We start from the raw sequence: 23,996 nt of genomic DNA on the forward strand, positions 1-23,996 counted from the left end.
TGATGAACAGGCAGCCCCTGGGGCGACTGTCTGCTAACCAGGTGTGCTCACAACTATGTGTTCCCAGTGTCTAAATGCATGTCCTTATTACTAGCATGTCCAGAGCTCCTAAAGAAGTAGGGTGATCATGTCGTCTGTTAAACCCAGTGAGACCTTCCCAGTGTCACCTTCTCCCTGTGAATAACTTGAGAGTTGTAATGCATTTTCATATAGGACTGACATTTATTCATATTAATACATACAGTAAGAGTAGTATTAAGTACCTTTAAGGTGCTACTATTAACATTTTAGAGGTAGATATGGTATAAAATGTCCCTTTAAGGATATTACGACAAGCGAAATGCTGTTGTATTCCAAAATGTATATTTTTTCCTGAGATATAATAATATTATAATATTGTAATACAATGTATGTATATGTATGTATTACAGCATTATACTATTGTAATAAAGATATTACTACACTGTTATTCAATATAGAAAATGTTTGGCTTTTAAATGTCTAGTGGAAAATCAATATACACAATATACAAAAAGGTACAAAAGCTGTCAAGGGGTGGAAATTTTTCAAAATATATATTTTTGGACCTTATTTACACCTGGAAGATGCATATTAGTACCTTAAAAAGGTACTACTGTGAACCTTTATTGGTAGATACGATAAAATAAATTAATAAATAAACCGTTCTGCTTCAAAGGGTACAATGTTTGCATTTTTCTTCTTCGACTATTTGTATTACAGTATTATAATATTGTAATAAAGACATTATTACATGGTTATACTATATAGAAAACATTTGGCCTACAAATTCCTAGCGAAAATCTCTATACCCTATACACAAATGCTGTCAAAAGGTAACTTTTGTAATTTTTAACCCCTAAAGATGCATATTAGTACCTTGAAGGTATATATTAATAACTAAAAAGTACATATTAGTACCTTTTGAAATGCTACAGCCTTTCTTAAAATGAATATACACCGTAAGCCATGGTATAAAATGACTCAAACTATTTTGCCCTGACCACCTATGCCCATTGTGGTCAATCGCCATGGATTCGGCACGTGTCCCCTAAAGCACTTAGTGAAAGATTTACGATACTGCACATCAGTTACTCTGTTGTGGCTAGATAGGACACAAGATGCGTTGAGATGGAGATAAAGCACGATCAGCTATTAATGAGCACTTAAGCTAACACGCTGGCGTATTCCGATACCGAACGCTGATCCGATTACAGATTTCACACTAAATGGGAGACGTCTGTTAGACTCACATTGCTGTAGAAGTACAACCAATTAATGCACTCATGTTTCGTCTTGTAGAGGCAAGTTATTGTATGGCCACAAGGCAAACAAGAATGTGTAGGCCTCATCTGTGTTTATAATTTTAGTTTGGTGTTTTTGGTTAGTAATGACTCAAATGTGTTCTCCACTAATCAATATCCACCAAGGGTTTCATTCAGAAGCTTGTGTACTTTCTGGTTCTCCAGTTCTTCCTTAAAAATGTTACAGTATGATGTCTTTGCTGCCGCTGACTCTTCAGGCATCGTTTCACAACTGTAATGATAGTGTTTGCTGATCAGAGAGAACAACAGCTGTACTTTTATGATGTATGATGTGTTTTTAATGTGGATTCCTCATCTGAAGCACTAGCATAGCGTAATTTATGCGTCAGAGCATGTGATTCTCCCCACAGTCATGTTTCGGTATCGTATTAATGGTCACATGTTTATGACATCTAAGTACGAGTTCTGTTTGGGGTTTTGTACATAATTATAAAGAAAAACTCTAGAATGAAATTTATACACATAAGGGATGTGGTGATGGAACAAAAATATAAAATGATGGGAGAATTAATATTGCAATGTTTTTGTATTATGTCTCAAATGTAATGCGTTTACCCTATAAACTTAATTGTCACGTTTTGCGAGTTTCTCAGGGGAACGTGAAGTTTCTTCATTGAATGCACATGTTTTGTGACTTTTGCGACTAGGCAAACATTTCGCAAACACAAATGCGCACAAATGCAAACTTTCTCTGGGAAATGCAAACTTTTGTGACAACACAAAAAAATAGTGCTGTCAAACGATCAATCGGGATTAATCGCATACATATTTCATTAATATTTTAAACTTTTGTGAGTGTGTAAAAAAATAGTGCTGTCAAACGATCAATCGGGATTAATATAAATATACACAGAACACACACATATATATATTATGGAAACAAAAACTTTTATTTTGGAGGCGATTAATCGCAATTAATCGTTTGACAGCACTAACAAAAACACTGAAATATGTTTTTCCTCGGATTTACAGATATTTAATTCCCTATATTTGAATCATTCTTTAATGTTAAAATTGTATAAAACGTCAGCAAGAACTTTAAAAACAAATGGAAATGTGATGATGGAATGATATAGCAACCATAAAAATTTTAAAATGTCTTACATTTTTAGGTTCTTCAAAGTAACCATTCTTTGCTGGGGTCTCAACTGCTCTTTCTTTCTGCCTTTTTAATGTTTCATTCACACCTTTTCTATCTCTGTCTTCTTTTCCCAAGCGTCTGAGGGTGTATCAGTCAACAGGAAGTGTTTTGACAGGCCGACGCTGATCACAGCCATCCTTTCCATCCACTTCATTCTCTCTCATCCCCCCCATATCTCTGAAACCCCTTCTCTCTTTTCTCCCTGTCCATCATGCTCTCTAGGTCTCCATTACTGTCAGTGGGGAGCAAGGCCAGCTGGAATAAATATAGATGACTCAACTAGCCAGTTGAAAAATGCATGCCGGTGAGAGTAAACAGGTTTACAGAAGGTTTGGAAGAAGCGGAGGCACACTTTGACTCCTAAAGCATTTCGTAAATGGCACTGAGAAAATAATAAAACATATGTTTAGGTCACAAAAGGTCACAGTGGTGCGACCCAAGCAAAGGGTTCAGCAGAAGTGTCAATTTGCTTCATTGTGCGCCACACACTGAAATACTTTCTATTCAGTCCAAAAACACCTTCGGATCAACATAAAAACTTGGTCTGAATATGCTTTTATGTTTTTGGTGTCACCATGGTGTCATCTTTCTATTATTTAAAATAAATAAAAATTACACTCTGATTCAGAAATATAAAAAACCAAGTAACTTTTAGGAACCTTTGCATTTAATAACACTGCATTTAGACGTTCCGTTTAAACATAAAATAGAGCTTTCTAAAAAGACACTCATGTTCAATAAATAATTAAATTAAATATTTGTAAATAAATAAATACAAAAGATTAAACTATTACAGTGCCACTGAACACTGCTCATCAGAACCGGAAAAGTTGGAAATAGTTTAAACACTAATGTAGCTTTAGCTCATCATGAAAAACAAACCTAAAGCCTCCAAGATGTGTAAAAACGTATTTTCAAAATGAGTGGAGAAAATTGCAATTCGTCGAGCATGATGAATCCTGCCATTGGCTGAGACTAGCGTAAGCACATTTTAACCAACAGTCAAACACCTCTCCCTCTCCTCAAGCGAAAAGTATAAAAGGACTATAATCATGATAACTATGTTTTGATTGATTTTCTCGTTCTAGTTGAAATTCAACTCTAGCTGTAATAAACTGCCAGAAATGCAAGTCTGCCAATACTGCAAAAAAATAAAAAAACGTTTTGAAACTCTAAAATATGCCTCCACGCTCAATAGAGAGCTCAATGCATCATTACCCACAACTCATATTATCAGTCAAGCTATGTCCCAAAATCTGGCAGACAGTACTGATGGAGATGTTTTTACATAAATCAAAAACAACCTGAGTGCACTGGCATTATTCATACAGTGCTATTGAGGCATGTTGCCATGAAAAGTCAACACATCTTTGTTAACTGGGCAATAACAGTAGAAAAGACAGAAATGCCCAACCAGAAATTGGAAAAGAAACCAACCCTGAGAAATTTTCACTGGAGAAACGAGTGTGACAACTTGCCCCGGTCTCCAGAGAGCCTTGCTCCCTTCTTCAAAATCCTGAATATGTTGGTTTTGGAGATATCTTTGTATTCCCCTACTGTGTTTTGTAATCCAAGCCATAGAACAAGGCAGGAGGCATGTCTGACTTCCCCATACCTCCATTCCAGGTTCATTATGGAGGTATTTTGGCATTGTGCTGCCCACTGGCCTTGCCTGTCAGCCGCAGAGAGGAGCTGTCTGTTGTAGCTGCTGTCCAGGGACTCATCTCCATCCTCCAACAGCCCGTTTGCCATACTCGCCTCCCTTTGACACGTTCATTATGCCACTGCAGAGGCAGCCAACAGACATCTAGGCTAAATATATGGTAATAGCACGATCCCTCAGGACCACCGGAAGGCATTTGCCATGCTATAACACTAAGCAGGTACTTCAGAGTGTGGCCGATGTTGAAATGCCCCCAAACCCTCATTTTCTCCAGCCACTTTTACCTTGAGATAAGATGCTTGAGATAAGATGCTTGTGAAAGGACGCTGTGGATGACGTCAAAGCTGACATCTCGGTTTCTGATCAATAATGGCATGCACACAATGCGAAAGCGTGAATGGGAATCACAAAATCACAGTGTTTCTTTACCTATGACTATTTTTTTTTTTCAAGATACAAAATGGTGGAAGTAATAATTTTCTATACTTGAAGATTGTAAGTCTAGGTGTGTGGCAGGTGTAAAGCTATAAAACATACTAATATAGCCTACATAAAAGACATTTGAAATAGGGGATGACCAATATGTGTTTTTCGGGGGCCGATACTGGTTACTATAGATCAATAGACCGATATTTTGAACCAATATATATGTCTGGTGTAAAAATGAAAATTAAAAATTTGGCACTGACAGCAAATTGGTTTTGAAAATGAAATTAACCATAAAAATGTTTAATATCAGTGCCGATAATCAGCCAGGCCAATAATCGGTCGACCCATAATAAAAATAAAAAAATAAATAAACATTAAAATGTTGCAAAAATAGTGACAGCCTAGCAAAAGATGAATTCTGTGAACAGGTATCGCAAAATCACACATATATACAATTATTTCTTAAACTAGTTTTTTTTTTTTTTTTTTTTTTTTTTTTAAGATGTAATAAAGATTTCCATATTTTAAGATTGGAAGTCTAGGTGTGTGACAAGTGTAAAACTATCAAATATACAGAATTAGCCTTCATAAAAGGCATCTGAAACATTAAAAATGTAGCAAAAATAAATTGTTACAATCTAGCAAAAAAGTTTATTATTATTATTATTATTATTATTATTATTATTATTATTAAACCATACAATAGATAAAAAATCTAACATGCCCATAGTTGAGTTAACCTTAAAATTATTGGGTTCATCCTTGCAGTCTCTCAGAAGGATCTAAAAATGTAGTATGTATAAACATAAAGGCTTTGGTTAGAATTTTTTTACGGTTCTGCTTCAAATTATGTAATAAGATATATGTCTGGGTAAAATTACTTCTGATATAGTCATCAGCCAAATATACAGTCTCATCTTACTATGCAAACATACAAATAACCTCTAATGGCTGTCAAATATGAGATTTCTGTTTTGCATCACGGGACAGCTGTTTGTTAGCAGCTACTGGACTGATGTGGTCCACATTTCCAGCGTTCCAGTGGCTTTTGATCGCTTCGTAATGTTTCAAATATACCGTCTGGGGCAGCCAGTGAGGTTGTGATTCCTTTTCATTTCTTGAGAAGAAAACCCATGCTGAGAGGACAAGAACCTTGCTAACTTCCCAGTGCTGTCACATATTATCATTGGCAGCTACTGCTGAAGACATGGGAACAAATCCGTAGCTCAGTTTCGGCTGTCATGCTGCATGCTAATTATCAGGATATGTTGTGGTTTACCTGCTAGAAGAAAGAAAACATGTCTAATGGCTCCAACTAAACCACAGCGTAATAGGAGTTATTATGTTAAGTTCTTTGGACTTCTTTTTTAACATTTCTTGCTACATATGACACATTAGCCTGAGGCAGCGCAGGCTTCTTTCGACTAGCTCTTCTCACGTTAGCTCATTAAGCCCAGAGCCACTCGTTAATGTTTACCTGCCCACTTATTATCTGTTTCAGGTCAGAACTGCAACAACAAAGAAAGGTTAGGCAGTTACCGAAACAAGATTGTGGATGGGTAGGGCCTTTGTGACTGTTGAGCCGACAAATAGTCGCACAAAAACAAACACACACCCACACTGAGTATCTCAATACGCTCAATGACTAAAGCATGGTTTGGAACTGTCCTGAGTGAAAGGGACACTATCATTCATGCTATATTTGAGAACACTCTTTCTGGAAATTTCTGCCAAGATCTGGCACTATAGAAATATGTCAATAAAAGAAACTAGGGTGCAGAGATGTGCAAATTTCACAAGCTCCCACAGCTGAATATACATGTGATGTTACCCCATAAAGCATGTTCCTCGGTCAAAATTTTATTGCTCAAGCCAGAAAACTGGTCATTTGATGGGAATTTTGTTCAGGGATCGGTAAAGTTGACTGATCCAGGTACTTCTTAACTAGGTGAATCATAATAATGTACCAAGAATTGTATTATTTGCTAATTTGGCAACATAAGCTCATTGGAAAAACATGCCTCTAACTATAAAAAATTTTCAGTTGAAATTAACACTAATGATTGAAAAACACCAACAATATTTATTCCAACACCATGTGTGTGGCTTTTCTGATGTAGTAGAAGTGATAAAAGAGTCATGAAAAAAGAGCTCAAAGACTTTTAGAACTAAACAAAAATGGCGCTCTTGCTTTTGCAAACACTTTTGGTTAGATTTAGTGTCAAGTTTAGCGTAGGTGAGGCGTTATATATCCAAAAATGCAATGAACATTAATGTTTAGCACCACTTACTGGATATCACCTGTTTAAGCAAAAATTGAACATGCTTTTAGCGCCTTCTTATTGAAGGTTATAGCTTGTTATTTCTGTTTACTCATTGTACCCTCCCTGTTGGCTAAAGCAAAAAATAAAAATGTTGGTTGCGATTCTCCCCATGCTTATCTATTAGATCTTTTCAGCCATGTTCTTAATTGCTGCTCAGTTAATTAATCTCACACTTGGCTGCAGTAATAACTTGACTCGTTAGACCTTTCTAAATGGTTTTCGGCTCTTTAACGCACAGACACAGGTTGCCGGAGTGTATGGAAGATGGCCATCGGAGTAATTTATTCCTGGACTCCACCCCCGAGACTGTTGATTAAAAAAGAAACAACTGCCTGATCAGGACACATGGGCGTCTAGGTCATTGGCGATCACACAATCATGCACTTAAGTGTTTCACTTACAGCAAATTGACTCGCAGATTGTGACAGAAGGTATTAGCAATGGAAGTTCATTTCTGGGCAATTATGCTGGAGAAGGTTGATAGAACGGTTGACATCCAATTCTAGGGTGCCCCATATGGCCAGGGGTTTAGATGTCTCCCAACAATTAAATAAAGGCATTGATACATGTGAATGTTTTTTTATAATTGTGCGTGCAAGGAAGGGCCACTTGAAAACCTCCGGATATAAATCAGTATACAGTGCAACTGTGCTGAGTAGGCTACAGTTCTGGGACCATTTATTCCACAACTATCCATCTCCACAGTCTTTGCTGGCCAACCTGGGTCAGGCGCAATACTTCCTGCCCGCTTCAAATCATTAACCTAGACTTTATGGGTGTCACTTGCAGCTTCTGGCCTCATGAAAGGAATGGTGCAATTTATTTGCATTTATTACCTTACCTACACTGCCGTTTGCATTCCATATTCTGTAGGGATATAGTTCATCCTAACAGCTATTTGGACTGGATGAACATGAGGGTGAACAACAGATGACAGAGTTTTTATTTTCGAGAGAACTGTACCTTTAACCCCTAGAGCGGGTGTTTAAACATCACAATATTTGCATACACAGTAAGTAAATCAGGTGGAAGAGAGGTACGCCAAAGCTAAGAGGTATATCTCCAGAGGCTGATTATGGCACAGATGCGCTGATGAAGGGCCAGGGGAGGCTCCGTCTGCCTGCCCGCCTAGAACTGTACTGTCAGGGGCTGACTAATGTATTATTCACCCTTCATTGATGTGTAACTAAAGCCAGCGGCTGGGGAGCCTGGGCCACCAATACCCCCCACAGACGGTAAACCCCCGACAGGCTACTGAGCTACATTGATTTATGGGTCTCAGTAGAGGGCCTGGTGAGAAGGCTGAGGGAGGGAGAAAAGGATGGAGAGAGGTCTGAGTTAGACATAAGATGTGTCTCATTTTTTATTCCAATATATGAGATTATGTAATATCTAAAACACTTTTAGGTCCCATATTGGGTTATAAAACACTTCCCACTCATAATCTGAATAATCAAATCTATAAAGTCCAAATGTGGGTGTATCTGGAGCCATCGGACTAAAATGACACAGTGAAGACTGTGGCGCTGATGGAAGAACTAAGGCAAGTGGACACATGAGATAAGAGAGTTGAATAAACAGGAAAGAACAGCACCAGCAGGGCTGCTGCTGGGTGTCTGTTTGTAGTGCAGGTGACATGGAAGGCTAAAGCAATCTAAAGTCAATCATTGACTGATAAATCAAACACGGTGGCTTTAACGGTGTCTACACTGAACCAATAAAGTCTCTGTATTGTGGTATAAATCTACAAGCACTGGTTTGTTGCGGTAATGTGAAGTGCCTGAGAAGCACAGAAGGCAAAGACGATGTCTGGGAAACAGAATTTTATGTGAGAACGCCCTTCAATTTAGGAAGTACAGGTGCTAAGAGATGCAATTGACAGGTATAGAGATAATGAGAAGTTTGGGAATTTTCTGCTGTTGATCTCTTTCGCACACTTGAACACACACAGATAGATGCACTAAATCCAGCACACACACAAAGACAGACATGCCGTCACGAAGACTCGGTGGCCTCAACTCTAATTACAGACCTGCTAACCACACCTTGACAGCCTGGAACCTACACATGAACTTCTGCATTTCAGGTATGTTACATCTCTTGGTGGTCTCAGATCAAGATGAGTTCGACATGGTAGTGCTCATCAAAAGAACCACAGGGTGTGTACTGAACCTTGGCGTAGATTACTCATAGGAACAAGTCAGATGTACAGGAGTTCCATCACTGGAGGACTGACCATATTTACTGGTGACAACCCTGTACTTATGAGTGGTGCATGAATGGACATGCTTCCCTGAGTCTGAACTTCATAACCTGAGGACAGGCGAGTACAAAGATGCAAAAGGATGACACAAAGAACAGAGAGATAAGAAAACAAATAGCTCATTCTTTAATGATAAACATCTATGTAGTGTGCTGACAGTAAATGTTTTGGTTTTCAGAAACCTAGTGTGGTAGGATATGTATTTTCCAACCATTTCTGCATTCCGGAACACTCAAACTTTTAAACAAACAAGTTGCTCGCTCTGTGACTGACCATCTGTCCAGGGTGGTGCCCTGCCTTTGGCCCGAGACACTGGGATAGGCCCCAGCATCCCCGCTCCCTACATTGTATAAAAGGTTTGGAGAATGGATGGATGATTGGACGTTTCTAGTTGCTGCGGTGACATAGCAGTTAGCAAAAATTGTACAACACATTAAATCATGGCTCATTTCCTGTTCTGAATCAATACAAGTGGCAAAAACGCTTAAGGTAAAAGAAACAATCTCTAGATATTACTCCCTTGATATATGTAAGCGTCTTAGTGTTTTAGGACACCACTGCAGTGGCTTGATTAATTAACCAGGCACAAAGTTGTGCCCAGTGTTGAACTCTATAGATTACTCTTAAGTGCTTTCCTATTTATTTAGCTCCTTCAGACCAAGCTGTCTTAAATTGATGGAAAGATTTATGAATAAGTAAGAACAGTGACAAACTGCTTCCTTAATTATCCAAGGAAAGAAAATCTAGTCCCTAGATATTTCGATTGCCACCTATTTTGATGGCAAGGCAGTATCAACAACCATCTCCTCTCAGCCTGCTATATTGACCGACGGTTGGCTAAATTGAATCGCTAATCATCACCATCCTTTTAGGTCATTTCCCAGAGGACACAACGGGGGCAAAAGTGGCAATGAAGCTGTTTCACTTTGGTGCGTCTCACACCCATGATACAAATATGGCCCCTCAGTTCACCATCCCCATCTGGCCATGGGATATTTTAATTTGTTTCTAGTGCCAGCTCCATTTCACCTCAATATGCTTGCTTTCACACCCCACGAGAGTTTGCGTCATGTCAGCATGCTGATTTTGCTCCTGTTCTTAGTTAGAGACCCCTGCTTGACTCTCCTCCAAGCCGTGTATGAGATGACGATGGTTTGAGGCTTTCGCATCGTCATTATTTCACATAAGATGTCAAGAGTGGGAACCTGCGCTGAGATTTTCTTAAAAGCCACGGGCAACAAAGTATCAAGAGACTGAACTTGTCAAATCTATCCCGTAAGAGCTTGACTTACATTGCTTATAGACATACCACTTAGCTCCCATAGGATACTGTGACAGGATAGAGTTGTAAGAACACACACACATAGTTACAAATCTTATCACTGACTGGATACAACAAAGGTGGGTAAATAGGCCCTGTCCCCAAGCTTCTAGACCTGTTCTGGGATTCTGATATCACTGAAGGGGTGAGATAACAGATAGGGAAAATAATGCAACAATTAGAATTATCTCCCTGATAAGAAACGGTCACATAAGGTGTCCATGGGGAACAGGGAAGAGGGAGGGCTGTAAAAAGATGGTGGGAAAGTGTAGAAAAGAAGTGACAGGGATGTGGAACAGGGAACAGTAAACAGAGTAGAGAAAGAGGTGCATTGTCTTTAGCTTCTCTGTCTGGATAAAGCCCACCTGTTGGGGGGAGAGGCCTCTGAGCTTCCCACACTTGTCCTCTGGGTTTTCACCAGGTTGTCATCCCTTTTACAGTCCACATGCATCTAGATGGTGTTACAAATGAGTATACCAATGAAAAGGGTGGCAGTTTCAAGCCACCAACTGTTGTGATATAAGAGATCAAATCTGTCTGTTACACTGGAAAGCTATTTTTTCCTGGCTCCAGAGTTTCTTTATTCTGTATGCAGCCTATAACCTTCTTTTCTACTTTCCTGCTGTCAGGTGGACCTGCTCTCATGTGCAGACTCAAGGCCGTCATTGATTGATGCTCGCCGACTTTTCAGATTCATTAAAACCCTTTGCATATCCCTTGCCCATCAAGAGTTTCTTAGGCTAGCTCAGAAAAAGAGAGTAATAGGTAGAAAGCCAGACAGAGAGAAAAGGCAGAAACAATGATCTCCTCTCAGGCATAGCTAGGCAGAGCAAGTCAAATTTAAGATGCAGAGATAGATCCGTGGCAGCTGTCCAAGACAGAAGATGAAAACTCTCTGCTCTCGCTGTCCTGAGCTCTGCCTCAATTCCCACTGCATTTATAACCCCATCTGACCAGCTCCAGTGTATTTCCATTGTCTCTCCTCTCAGCACCTTTTCAGATGAACTGCTCAAGCAATACTGTTCCAAGTGCCTTTTGGATACCGGACAATTCTCTCAGTCTTTCTCTGTCCCTTTGTTCGCCTATGTCCTCATCTATCCCGTTCAGGTTGAGGGCACTTTAATAACAGATAAACCATTCGACTTGGGGGGTGCGCAGCATACCTTATATCAAGTGGTATTCAGTCCTCCTCTTGGAGATCTACCTTTAGTGCTGTAACACAACTGTGTTATTTTTATCAACACTCAAAACTTTGATTATCTAGTTCAGGTGCTGGGTGTATAGTTAAGGGTTCAATTGAAAAGTAGATCGCCAGAAGCACGACTGCCTGCCTTATATCTAATGCATCTAATGTTCTCTAGACTTGGGACACAACTGGAAAAGGGCAGTTCTGAGGTCTCTGCAGAAACATGTCATTTCGTCTCCAGGGTTGCTCTTGAGACGTGACGAGCGCCCTTTTTCCATGGCAGTTCTGGCCTATGCCAGCTATACAAGAAGTTGACGGGAAGATCACTGGACAGATAATATATTCGAACTCATTGGATCTTCTATCCTGTCACTCTTAAAAAGCTGGTAATGAGAGGCTCTAGAAGGCTTGGCACATTTCGAAAGGGCAGTTGCCAGAAAGGCTAAGTGAGAAGGAAGTGTGTTCGATCAAGCCTGACAACAAGCCATAAATGAATCAGTCACAAAATATTCATTCAGAATCCCTGATTGGATGTGGATGGTGACCCTGCTGAAACTGGACGTGATGTGGAAAAAGCATGCATGCTTATACTTCCAGAAGCAAAGTCACTAATAAATGACTCAAACATGCATGGCATTCAAACAAAAATGTTATCTGCACAGTGAGATTGCAATCAGCGCCTTGAAGGAATTCACCAAATAAAAGTGTGGCACATGCATACGTGGCGCTTGCTTTGCATTTACATGAATCGTCTGATCCACTTCCAGCAAGCTGTATTTCAAAACACTCAAAGTACAGCTAAAACAGACAGACTTGCAATTGCCTTCAGGGACTTTTATGACACATACTTTTTCACAAGTACCTGCATTTGCACTGTGTCGAAGTGCTGTTGCTCTCACCTCGAACACCAAATGGAGAGGTGACAGATCACGTAAGCATTAAAAGAGTTCCTGTCTAACACCAGTTCATTTTGTGTTGTCAGGTAAAACAAATTACGCTCACACAAGCATGCTACAGTAAAAAAAAAAAAAAAAAAAAAGGTTGGTAACACTTCATTTTACTGTCTCCTTACTATAGAATTTACAATAAACCTAAACCAAAACCTCATCCTTATCCTAACCAGATAGTAAGTACATGTAGTTAATTAATATTACTCAGTACTTAAACGTGTAATTACATTGTAATTAATACCAGATATTGTTGTAAAAATAAAACTTATATTATGAAAACTTTTTTTGCAATATTTAAAGAATGTACCATTTAAGTTTACTCTTTTTTTAAAGTAAGAATAGCAATTGTAGTTTTTTTTTTTGAATAAATCAAAGAAATCTAGAAATCACAGCACTAAAAGATCCCAGCCTTTTCCTCTTCCTCAAATATTCCCAAATGCAAAAATTAAACCAGTCCGAACTCATTTCTGTAGATACACGCATTACCAAAATGAATGGCTAAGAAAGTCCACAGATGTGTAATTGAACAGCATGGCTCAAAAGTGCAAATTTGAGTCTAGATTTAACAGAGAGGGTAAAGGGCCAGCGTGCTTTTGGGCCCCTGCCTGGGGCTCTCTGTGTTTGATGTGGAGATTAGGAGCATGTTTTAACCATCTAGAGGCCTGGGCTGATTGGTAGCGTGGAGTTTAGAAGCCATCATTAGCCCTAACACCCCCCAACGCTGTTCGCACATGCCCGTATTGCTAATCAAAGCAGACATTTGCACCTAGCGTTAGCATTAGCCATTTCCTGCAGGGCTTCTACCGAAACATCACACATTCCCCCAACTGAACTGGGGTTTAGAACTGCCACAGTATTTATTTAACAGTTTCAGTCCACTATCACTTAATACAAGCTTTTTTTTTTTTTTTTTTTTTTTTTGTGGGGTTTTTAAAGCTGCATTTCTTTCATTATTATCAAAGATCTCTTCTGCTTTATAAGCAGATGAGGCTGAAATGGTTAAAAGCTCATAAACATTGTCCAGCAAAGGATCAAACACACTGCAACAAAAGTCTGGAAGCTTTTCCAAACTCCTACTTGCCGAACGGCTCCACAATAGAGTAATGTCTATGGCATTCTTGTAAAAATGTGTAAGTCATTTCTCAGTAGTATAGCAGACTACATGTGTGTGTCCGATCACATGGTCAGAGCTCACATCGTGTGCTACTTCTAGCTGCTTTGTATACTACACGCATACAAAAAGATGGAACTGCTTTTATCTGATGGTTTGAAACTGAAGGAAATTATTTTACACTGCCACCATGCCACAAAATGCTGCTAGTTTTAGATTTTACAGAGGTACGATCCGCAAGTGTCATAAAACACATCTTATAACAATCATAGGCGGTGTACAGATGTGACAAATTTCAAAAGCATTAAAAAACAAGTAGTTTCTCGGCAGGCAGGTTTTTTTTTTTTTTTCCCTAATCAAATTGGCTCTGACTGTAAATTCACTGAACCAATGCCGACTCCAAAATTTGAAAACTTTTAAAAATCCCTGTGGCTGAGTTGGAAAACCATTCGGATGGAAAGGAAAATTTATTGCGCCTGTCATCATGTGACTTTGTTTGGGTATTCTGCGCTGCCGCCCCCCTTTTCAATGGGCGTTTTGGTAGCAGATATATTCCCTGCCAGCGCCTCCCATCTCGCTCCTGACTAACCGAAGACAGAAACCAAGCCCCGATGTCTCTTTTTCTCTCAATCCCTCTTTCTTTCGGCCTCTCTTTTGCTCTTGATTCCTCTCTCTCATTCCGCTTCAGTAGCTGCAGACAGCACCGGGGGGATTTTGGCAGTGTTCAGGCCCAGACACATTCTCTCCTCTCACTGTCGTGAGTGTCAAAGACCTATTTTTCTGTAAAGGCCTTTGCGTCAGCTGCCAGGATGGCCCTTTTGAGTGGACACTCCAAAAGGAGTGAATTCTACATTCCAGTCAGCGTCCAGTCCACTTCTTCATCAATTAACAGAGCACTTGGTTAAATATTGGCCTTCAGCACACGTTATTGTTCCATGCAGAATGCCGTTGAATTTTACAGCCAAAGCATTCCTGCATTCAAAAGGTTATCAGCACTAATGTTTATAGGCTAGCGGTGCGAGCTTACGCGGACCACCACAGTAAGCCACTCGTGAGTCTGCCTGGTTTTCATAGCATCTTTAAGCCTGAATCTGAGACCCCTTTGAGCTCCTTATGAGAGTCTGAAACAAAGCCAGCGGACATCTGTTCACCCTATTCTCTGTTTAACATATGACCTTTCCATGGCTCTCGCTCAAGACTCATATATAAAAACAAAAACATTTATTTCATAAATAGAACATCTATGGAAATAAATGAATAAGCAATTAAATCTACTACACAAAGGGAATTAATACAAGGCCGCACACTCAAGTTCTGTGGCGCATACATTAAATGCAGGCCCACCATCAGAAACAGAGAAACACGTCCCACCCAATAATCAGAATGGGGTTTTCTTTTTGGGCCTCTCCAATTTTGACTATTTGGTTACATTTATGGGTACAGTAGATAGGCGCGGTTAAAAAAAATTATACACATATATTTGATTTGACATACTTTAGATCAAGTGCTGGATGCAATATGTGAATAAATATTACACAAACTCAAAACTTTACAATTCACGTTTTTATTTAGGATATATTAGAGGTGAACACAGATTAGCAAAAAAAAACTAGACCACTGTGCTCATGTTTAGCTTAAAACGGCTCTTCTGTAATTGAATAAGTTGAGAAAAGAGCCTCTCAGAGAAGCATAGGCCGTGTGTATGGTGTGAAGAACGGATCAATGCTTTGACCTCTTTTTAAACCTTTTGACCGCAGAATTTACAGATCGATGAAGTCACATCGATTTGACGAATTCGGGTGTCGCGCTCAACAGTAGTAGGTTACTACTACTACTAACACTGCCATTAATAATAATATTTATTATTATTATTATTAATATTACTTTGTTGTAGTATTTACAGGCTATTAAAATAGCAGCAGCGGGAAAAAAAATAGCTAATGGCGGTACATAGTCTATAAATTACGCGTAACTTGTCAAAAACATCACAAACAAGGTTTTAGTCTAAATTGTATATGGTTTTTAAATGCAAAGTAGGCTACAATTCATGCGATGCGACTGTCACTGTTTCTTTTACGTTGTTCATCATTTATTGTTTGCCATCAACATTTCCATTTTTTAAACGGGCCTGTTGCGCTTTGATAAATGCTTCTGAAAAGTGCAAACATTTTTAGTCAGTGCAAAACGGTTTAAATAAAATGGACACATCCTGGCCTATAACATGCCCGCTTCCCAAAACCTCACATGTGACAGTGAATCTTTTTCTAAAAATATAAATAAATGTTTTGCTTGCGCTGCGCGCGTTCAGGCCTTTCTTCAAGCTCACGTTACGGCTCTTCTGCAGTGAATGTGCCCTCTAATTATTCTCTTGTTTCTCATGTTAATGCTGTTTACCCCCATAATGAGTCTGTTATTTCGTCAGGAAGAGTTCACTGCGTTTACCTTTGAATTGCCACTTCAATGGGACATGAAGAGGGCAGATACTCTCCGAAAAAGCTGAAAATGTTCCCACGGGCGCAGGACGCTTGCTTTTAACGACTAAAATACTGTAAATACAGTGCATGTGGGGGGAAAGATAAACAAGAGCAAAGTCAGTATTTTTGCACGTTGATTTGAGGTCAAATATGGTCTACATCTTTTTCGCGTAATTACCGCGAAGGCCTGTTTTACCACATCTCCGATTAGATATATGCCTTAAATTAGTTTACAGGACAAAATAAGTTTATCAAGCACTTATGTGCTAAATAATAAGTACAGTAGGGTAGTGGGAATTAAAACCAGGCCTTTGACTGATTGGACAAGAAGAGAGAGAGAAACTACTAAAACGAGATTGATTTCAGATTCAAACAGGGAGTGACGCATAACTAATTCTATAGATAGAGAAATCAGAAATGCATTAAAAATCACATTTTAAAGCATGTTGGACGGCTTTGATCCTTATGCTGAGGGAAAAAATCTCTAGAGACCAAGAATATGGCATGGATGTTGTCAGCCTAAATTAAATTCGTGCACACTCCTAAAATCTATTAGTATAAACGGACACATAAGATGAATAATACATTCAACCCTAAACAATATATTGAGTCATTCGAGTCACTGATTAAGTTGTTTATTGTAGTCACGTACAACTTGTTAAATTATGCTTTTCATTAAACAATATAATTATGATCGCCTACTTGACAACAATTAACGGCGGTTAATATTCTGCTTGATTTTCGAGCTGAACGAGTAGAGCGATATATCAGACAATATAGGCTTGCAATCGAGGCCCCTGTGCCTTTCACATAAGCATTCACACAATTTGTTCTGATGTGTAATCGGACAAAATTATAAATCACGCAGCGAAGTTTATTTAAATAACATTTTACAACGCTAATATAGAAATATACACCACGGTGGGAAAAAGGCGGCGGGGGGAAAAATAATAAATAGCCTACATTTAACTAAACAACCCGTATGAACTCCAAACAACTTCCCGCATTCAACATCCGTCCACTTCACTCATTAAAGCATTCAAATAAAAATAAAATAAACAAGGGAAGCGACAGATCCTCTCATTTAGTTAGTGATATAGTACTAAACCAACTTTAAGCAGTAAAATGCAAGGCAAGCCTTTTCACCCTTAATTTTTTTTAAAGATTAATTGTAGCTAAAGGGGCTGTAGTTATAGCCTAGTTATCTGACAATATCGACATTAATAGTATCAACATACGAGTTTTATTAAATAATAAATGCTGTTTTAAAGAATTTCACCAGTAGACTCACAATAGACACGTCTGAGCAGCAGTACAATAAGCAAGTGTGCACGATTTCATGCTTGTCGCCAATTGTATGGTTAAAAATACCAATAAAGAAATGAATAAATCGACATTGTTGTTCTCCCTGAAAATCTATTAAGCGCCCGCTCGTTTTCCTCTTTATTAGTGTCAAAAGGTCCCTCAGTCTAATGGGGGTCCAGACTTCGAAGAATTAATTGAATCAAAAGCCAACTAAACTACCGATCTGAGTCATTATGAAATGAACGAATCGTAATTGTGATTAAAAGGAACACGTACGCCAAAGGGGCCATAATTGATTCACAACACGGGAGCAGCCTTCAGATACAAAGGCGTTAATAAAATGCCAATTTTTGGTCAATTTATGGGTTGCCCGAACCTCGTTGTATTATTTCAGAAAAATAAAAAGCTCCAAATTCACCATGTGTCTTTTGAGGAGACCTGGATTTGCGTTTTGTCTGACAGAGAGACTGTTGAAGTGGGGCTCCCTGTAGAGACATTTCCTTTGCGAAAGACAGAAACTATTGTCTTGGTGAAAGAAAATAAACAACAATTAGGAGGGAGAAGTTCTGCAGTGTAATCGCATGTGTATTGGTGTCATTCAATGGCCATATCAAATCCCCAAGAGAGCATTGGACCGGGCGCGTGTTACTACATTAATTAAAATGCATAAAACTAAAACCTTAATTCCCGGTTATTATTTACGGAGTCCGAAGCGCAACTCCTGTAGACGCGCATCAATGGTATCGACCCGTGACTTGCCTCCCAGACTCTTGGGTTGATAAGCATTGGGAGAAAGAAAAAAAATGCAGGTCTTACCTTCAACAGCCGAGGACAGAGGCAGCAAAAAGCCGCATAAAAACAGCAAATAATCCATTGTCATAAACCAGAGACTTCGGACATGAAAGTGGATCTCCAGGAGGATATTGTAAAATCCTTCAGACCCTCAGTCCAGCTTCAGAGACCTTCTTCTCCAACTTCAGTTGTCTTCTTCTCAGCTGTTTCCATAAACCGCAATTGCAGCCGTGTTTATGTAATCCAATGTGCAAAAAAATATATCTAAAGCGGCGCTGAAAGAGCTTTAAAACTCATCCACGGGATAAACGCTCTTTCCAGCTTATTTTTCATCAGTGGAGAGCATGTGTGTCCGTTTATAGATGTTGCACAGTGAGATCCCTACACGGAGAACAGTTGTTTAAATGTCCATTCCTTATCAGATAGCATTCTGTTGTTGTAGTCCAATAATAAAGCGCGTCCCGTAAAAAAAAAAAAAATCACCTTATTGCGGCTTTACGCGTAAAATCCCTGAGCGCGTTTCACCTTCTGAGCGCCGACCGTTCCTGCTCCTCTGCCTTTCCATGCGCACTGGAATGAAGATCGGCAGCTCTGAAATCAAGGAAAGAGTGAAAGAGGGAGAGAGAAAGGCGGTGGGGGGAGGAGTTTTCGCTCAGAATCGCTGTCAGTCATTCTGCTGACCACGCCCCCCGACGATCTGGCGCAGTTGGCAGGGTGAGAGCGCCGCTCTGCGGGTTTGAGAGCTTGCATGTCTTCAGACTCTCGTGGAAACGAATAAATCTAATGTATATGCTGTTTTGGAAACATTCTATGTTACAATGTGCACACGCGTATTATTTTAATAATTATTAGAGTTGCACTTTTACCACAGTAAAATACGTAGCTAAGCTTTATTGCGACATTTATCACAAAGTAGGCTTTTGCACAGTATAAGTAAAACTTGCTCATTTATATTGCTTAATGCTTGCATGCATAGCTATATTACAATAAATAATCGCTGTGATCTTTTTATTATTATTTTTTAACACTACAGTTCATGAATTTGAATTACGGACGCTAGAGCCGAAAGCAGGAGGGAATTGTTAAAAGTTTGGCGAAACGCTTCAGATGTGCCACGTTGGCCCGTCTGAACCTTTTTTTTTTTTTTTTTTGTGGTGTATTATGATTGATGATATGACACTTAAACTACTGCTAAAATGTGTTTTACATGAAGTGGCTTTATGCTGTACTTTTGCAAGCGGTCCTGCTCGTCAAAATTCTTTTCATCTCTTTTTCACACACTCAAATCCCACCGCTTTTTCTCTCTGCCTTTTCTAACTTCTGGTAAAAGTAGTAGATAACAATTTTGAGGCCTCCTTTAAACATATAAACTGTATCCGAAGTAAATGGGTTCTTTCTTAAAAGTATTATTTCCCTATTGCATTTTTTTTTTTTTTTTAATTATAAAATGCAGTAGTAACATTTATAATTTTTAATTATTATTTTTATTGTTATTACTTCTGCTACTACTGCTGAATGTTTATTTATTTTCTTTGATACTGTGGGTTTACGTTCTAGGCATTGCATTTGATACATTTTGAATAGGTTAATTCATACTTAAAATTACTATAGATTAATTTCTCATCCCTTGATTTATTTGTTTTAAATGTTATTTATCTTCAGTGTCAGTTTAGCAACCAACTTTAAATCACATGTCTTAATTTCATTAATGTAAGTTGTACTTAGAGTAGCTGCTTGTATGTGTACTATACAAGCAAACTCGTTTTCTAACTTTCAGAAAAAAAAAAAAAAGTTTTGCATGAACAAAATAAGATAAACAAAAAGAACACAATAAAGGAGACTATAAATTGAGTTTTGTACATGCAGATTTGTACATGCAGACTGTTGAAGGTGTATACATTTATATAGGGTGAAAGTGAATTGAGGGATTATATAATTACTCTTAAGTCAATGGAGTAATGCTTAAATGATAATGAATGATCTTGTTCTGTTATTTGTGCTGTAGCAGTCCGTATAATTCATGGTCTAGTCTTTTGTTAGAAAACTGTACGGGGGAGCACTGCCGTTCAGTCTGCTAGTAATGAAGGCATGCATCGATATCTGTGTGTTTGTGAGTGGAACTGAGACAATGCACTTTGACAGTGATTTTAAAATAATAAAAAGCTTTTCTGATGTAATTCTCACAATACATTGCTGTTTTTTAAATGAGTGCGGTAAGGTGTTTCAGTTTCTCTTCCTGGACTTCTTTTATTCCCCTGTTCAGTTAAATATTTTGTGACATTTATGAGTAATACTCTCGATGCACTGAAACATAAAAAGTGTATGGCTAAAATACAGAATTATCTAGATATCTGTAGCAGCATGTTTAAGTGTAACTACAGTGTAATATGTATTTCTCATGAGAATATTAGAAGATGATATTGTTTTGAGGTAGAAATAAAGGCTAAATATAAAAGGACCCAGTAAAGAGCCTTGATTCACACCAAATGTTCAGTTTAGTTTTAGCTAAATGCTGATTGCCAATAAAAGCAAAAGTATTTCAGATCAAATGTAGATATTTTAACTGCTTGAGAGGCCAAGTGCTTCAGGAGTTTGGCGCAATGTTGTGTTTATATAGCTGCATCCATATCCATTATCGTTTTGTCTTCAAAGTTATACTGACGTCATAAATTACTTAACCTAGGGCTGAATCATTTTTATTTTACTTACTAAACCAAATTATTTAAAAAAAAAAGAACGTCACACTAGATTTCAACTTCAAACTAAATTAAAACAATATATTTATCTATTTTCAAAGTTCAATTCCTATTTTAACAATAAAAGACCAATTAAATACTGCGACAAACCACAAAATACACAAGTGAGTGAGTCTAAGTGTAATCAAGAGTGTATCAATTGTAATTCCACATTTCTCTCATATATTTATTGTTTATAGAGCTGCTTTTGTATGAAGACACAAGCGAGATTTGATTTATTGTGTAGGCAGTCTTGTGTTTTAATGTAATCATGTGTGCGATCTGAAAGAGGGTTGGGTCATGAGAACAGGGATTAGCCGCACACTGAGGAAGTCTTCTAATATGACTGTTTGTTAAAGTAAAAAAGTATGTGTGTGAAGCCATAAATATGCGGTCGAGCTAAAACTCTGGGGCCTATTTTGCATGACTGGAAAATTCAAGTTAATAGACTGATTGGCTCATTGCTTTTAGGTTCTGTGTTGTTTTGCAAAACTTTTATTGCTTGGTTATTTGTCATTATATGTGAACTGTTTTTAAAGGTTAGATATTATTTGAATTCTAGATTTCATTTAGAACTATTTTTTTTCTGTTTCATTGTCCCTATGGATGGTAATAAGCATTTTGTGTATTTTATAATAGCAGAACAGTCTGTTTTTGGTCTAACAGCGAGATTTGTTTAAAAATTATTTTAGTTGCATGTCAATGGAGTACTTTGAAAAAACAGACTACGCACCTGGCATTCATTACAATCTCAATAAGTAAAGTGGCAGACATTTTATTGCCATGTGGACATATGGAAATTTCTCAAACTTACACCCGATCCCCTTCCACTTCTGGCCTGCCTGCCCAACGCCGCCGCTGGCTTTGATGCTGGACTAACAAACACTAGCTCTAAAGCAAAATGGGTATGAGCATATTGTTTTCTTCTGGGAATATACAGTGAAAATTTGTAGATGAACTGCAGGCTGTGAGACATACAGCCCTTGTCTACCGTCAGTGCCAGCTTTTGGCAGAATTCTGTAAGGTTCAAAAGAAGACAAGAAAAGATGGTTCTGGGCTGGAAAATTGGGCTTTGCATCGGCTCCTTAAACATGTTGGACTTGAACCAGGAATGACTAATGCCAGTGGCCTGGGGTGTAGGAAAAAAAAAAAATTGAATGAATGAATGAATGAATAAATATTGAAAGCTACAGTTTTACATTTTAAGTAAAATCCAAGTTTTGCAGAAGTTACAACTTGAAATGTTGTGCAGTCTTTTAACTCTTTAATTACGATTTAATTCCTTGTACAAAATATATATATATATATATATATATATATATATATATATATATATATATATATATATATATATATATATATATATATATATATATTAAAGCTGTAAAAAATATGATTTAATCTAATAATTATTAATACATTATTCTTTAAACAATACATCTATTAGTATACACAAAAAAATTATTAATATTAAGAAAAAAATGACAGAATTATTGTGAAGGAAAAAGAAAAAAAGATTTGGCCTATGCATGATGTTCTTATTTCCATTTTCATGAAATTGCTGGAATTAACTGCTTTGGTTGCTAAAATATATTCCCAGGATATATGGGAAGGATAAACATTTCATGTAAAAAAATAAAAATAAACCTAGGTTTTAAAGTTTAAAGTAAAATCTAAGTTGTAAAGAATTTACAGATACAGCACCATTATTTCCACCACTTGTTAATTACAGTTTAATTACTTATGAAAAGAAAATCTGATAAATATATTATTACTAATAATAATAACTTATTATTCTGTACAGAATAACGATTAAACGATTAGATACAAATGAGCTGTAAAGCACTGTAATACAGTAAAGCAGCTCTGGCCACTTTATTTTCCCCATTTGCATGGAATCACTTAAATGAGTTTGGATGCTGAAATATCTTCACTGATCTAGAAGCAATAGTTTTAAACAAGGCTGTGATGTGTGAGGTGCTTGTTTGTGGGTAAGTTACTGTATGTAGAAATGTCATTTATGGTGTCGTTGGAGGGGAACTGTTAATTGATGTCCCGGCACCTCCAGAGAGCCTCCCCCTCTCTTTATCACTGCCTTCAGTTACCTTCTTCCCATCGCTCTGCACTTCAAACAGCCTAATCTGTGTACTGTACTGATCTCTCCAACACACACACACACACACACACACACACACACACACACACACACACACACACACACACACACACATATACATTGGTTTACATGGATCTCTCCATAGGCGTAATGGTTTTTCTACTGTACAAACTGTATTTTCTATCGCCCTACACCTAAACCTACCCCTTACAGAAAGCTTTGTGCATTTTTAGATTAAAAAAAAAAGTGTATGTTTTTAAGCCTTTTGAAATATGGGGACATAGGCAGTGTCTCACACACACACACACACCTGACCTGTATGGACTCATGTGCGTAAGGGCATGAGCGTGAAATGCTGGCTGACAGGTTTCACCCACTTTAAGTGCAGGGTTTTGGAAATGTATTGTCTCACAAAACAAAACATAATTGCTGTGCCACAGAGAGCAGGCTGTGCCAACAGACAACACTGATACAGTTCCAAGAACTGAACGCCTGCAATCAGGTTTCTGATTAGTGCCAAAGGTCTTACAGATAGTCATGTATGCAAAAAGAAGAAGAAGATGATTACAATATATATATACATATCAATGCACACAGTGGACAAGAAATATAAGCAATTATAGACAAATAAATGTGCCAGATATATACTTTAAAGGATATTATTTATTTATTTAATTACTTTTATATTATTATTATTATTATTATTATTATTATTATTTTCCTACAATGGACAAAACACTATTAAAATGAATTGTCTCATAAATGTGTTTATAATATATTACGTATAATAAATAAATATATGACAAATATAATGTAACATTTACTATGATAAAACTAATACAA

General features: G+C 37.8%; 1 protein-coding gene across 9 annotated transcripts in view; it reads right to left on the reverse strand.

The window, feature by feature from the left end:
* The window catches only part of LOC109047425 (ephrin type-B receptor 3-like), a 48,295-nt gene extending 29,403 nt beyond the window's left edge, over window positions 1-18,892 (reverse strand). For all 9 annotated transcript variants that reach the window (XM_042749664.1, XM_042749662.1, XM_042749659.1 and 6 more), the window contains exon 1: window positions 18,327-18,892. In XM_042749664.1, coding sequence (XP_042605598.1) covers window positions 18,327-18,390 — 64 coding nt within the window. In that variant the 5' untranslated portion in view covers window positions 18,391-18,892. The remainder of the gene's footprint in view (window positions 1-18,326) is intronic.
* Between the last annotated feature and the right edge of the window lie 5,104 nt (window positions 18,893-23,996).

The sequence above is a fragment of the Cyprinus carpio genome, chromosome B22, assembly GCF_018340385.1.
Source record: "Cyprinus carpio isolate SPL01 chromosome B22, ASM1834038v1, whole genome shotgun sequence".
In the NCBI taxonomy this organism is placed as follows: Eukaryota; Metazoa; Chordata; class Actinopteri; order Cypriniformes; family Cyprinidae; genus Cyprinus; species Cyprinus carpio.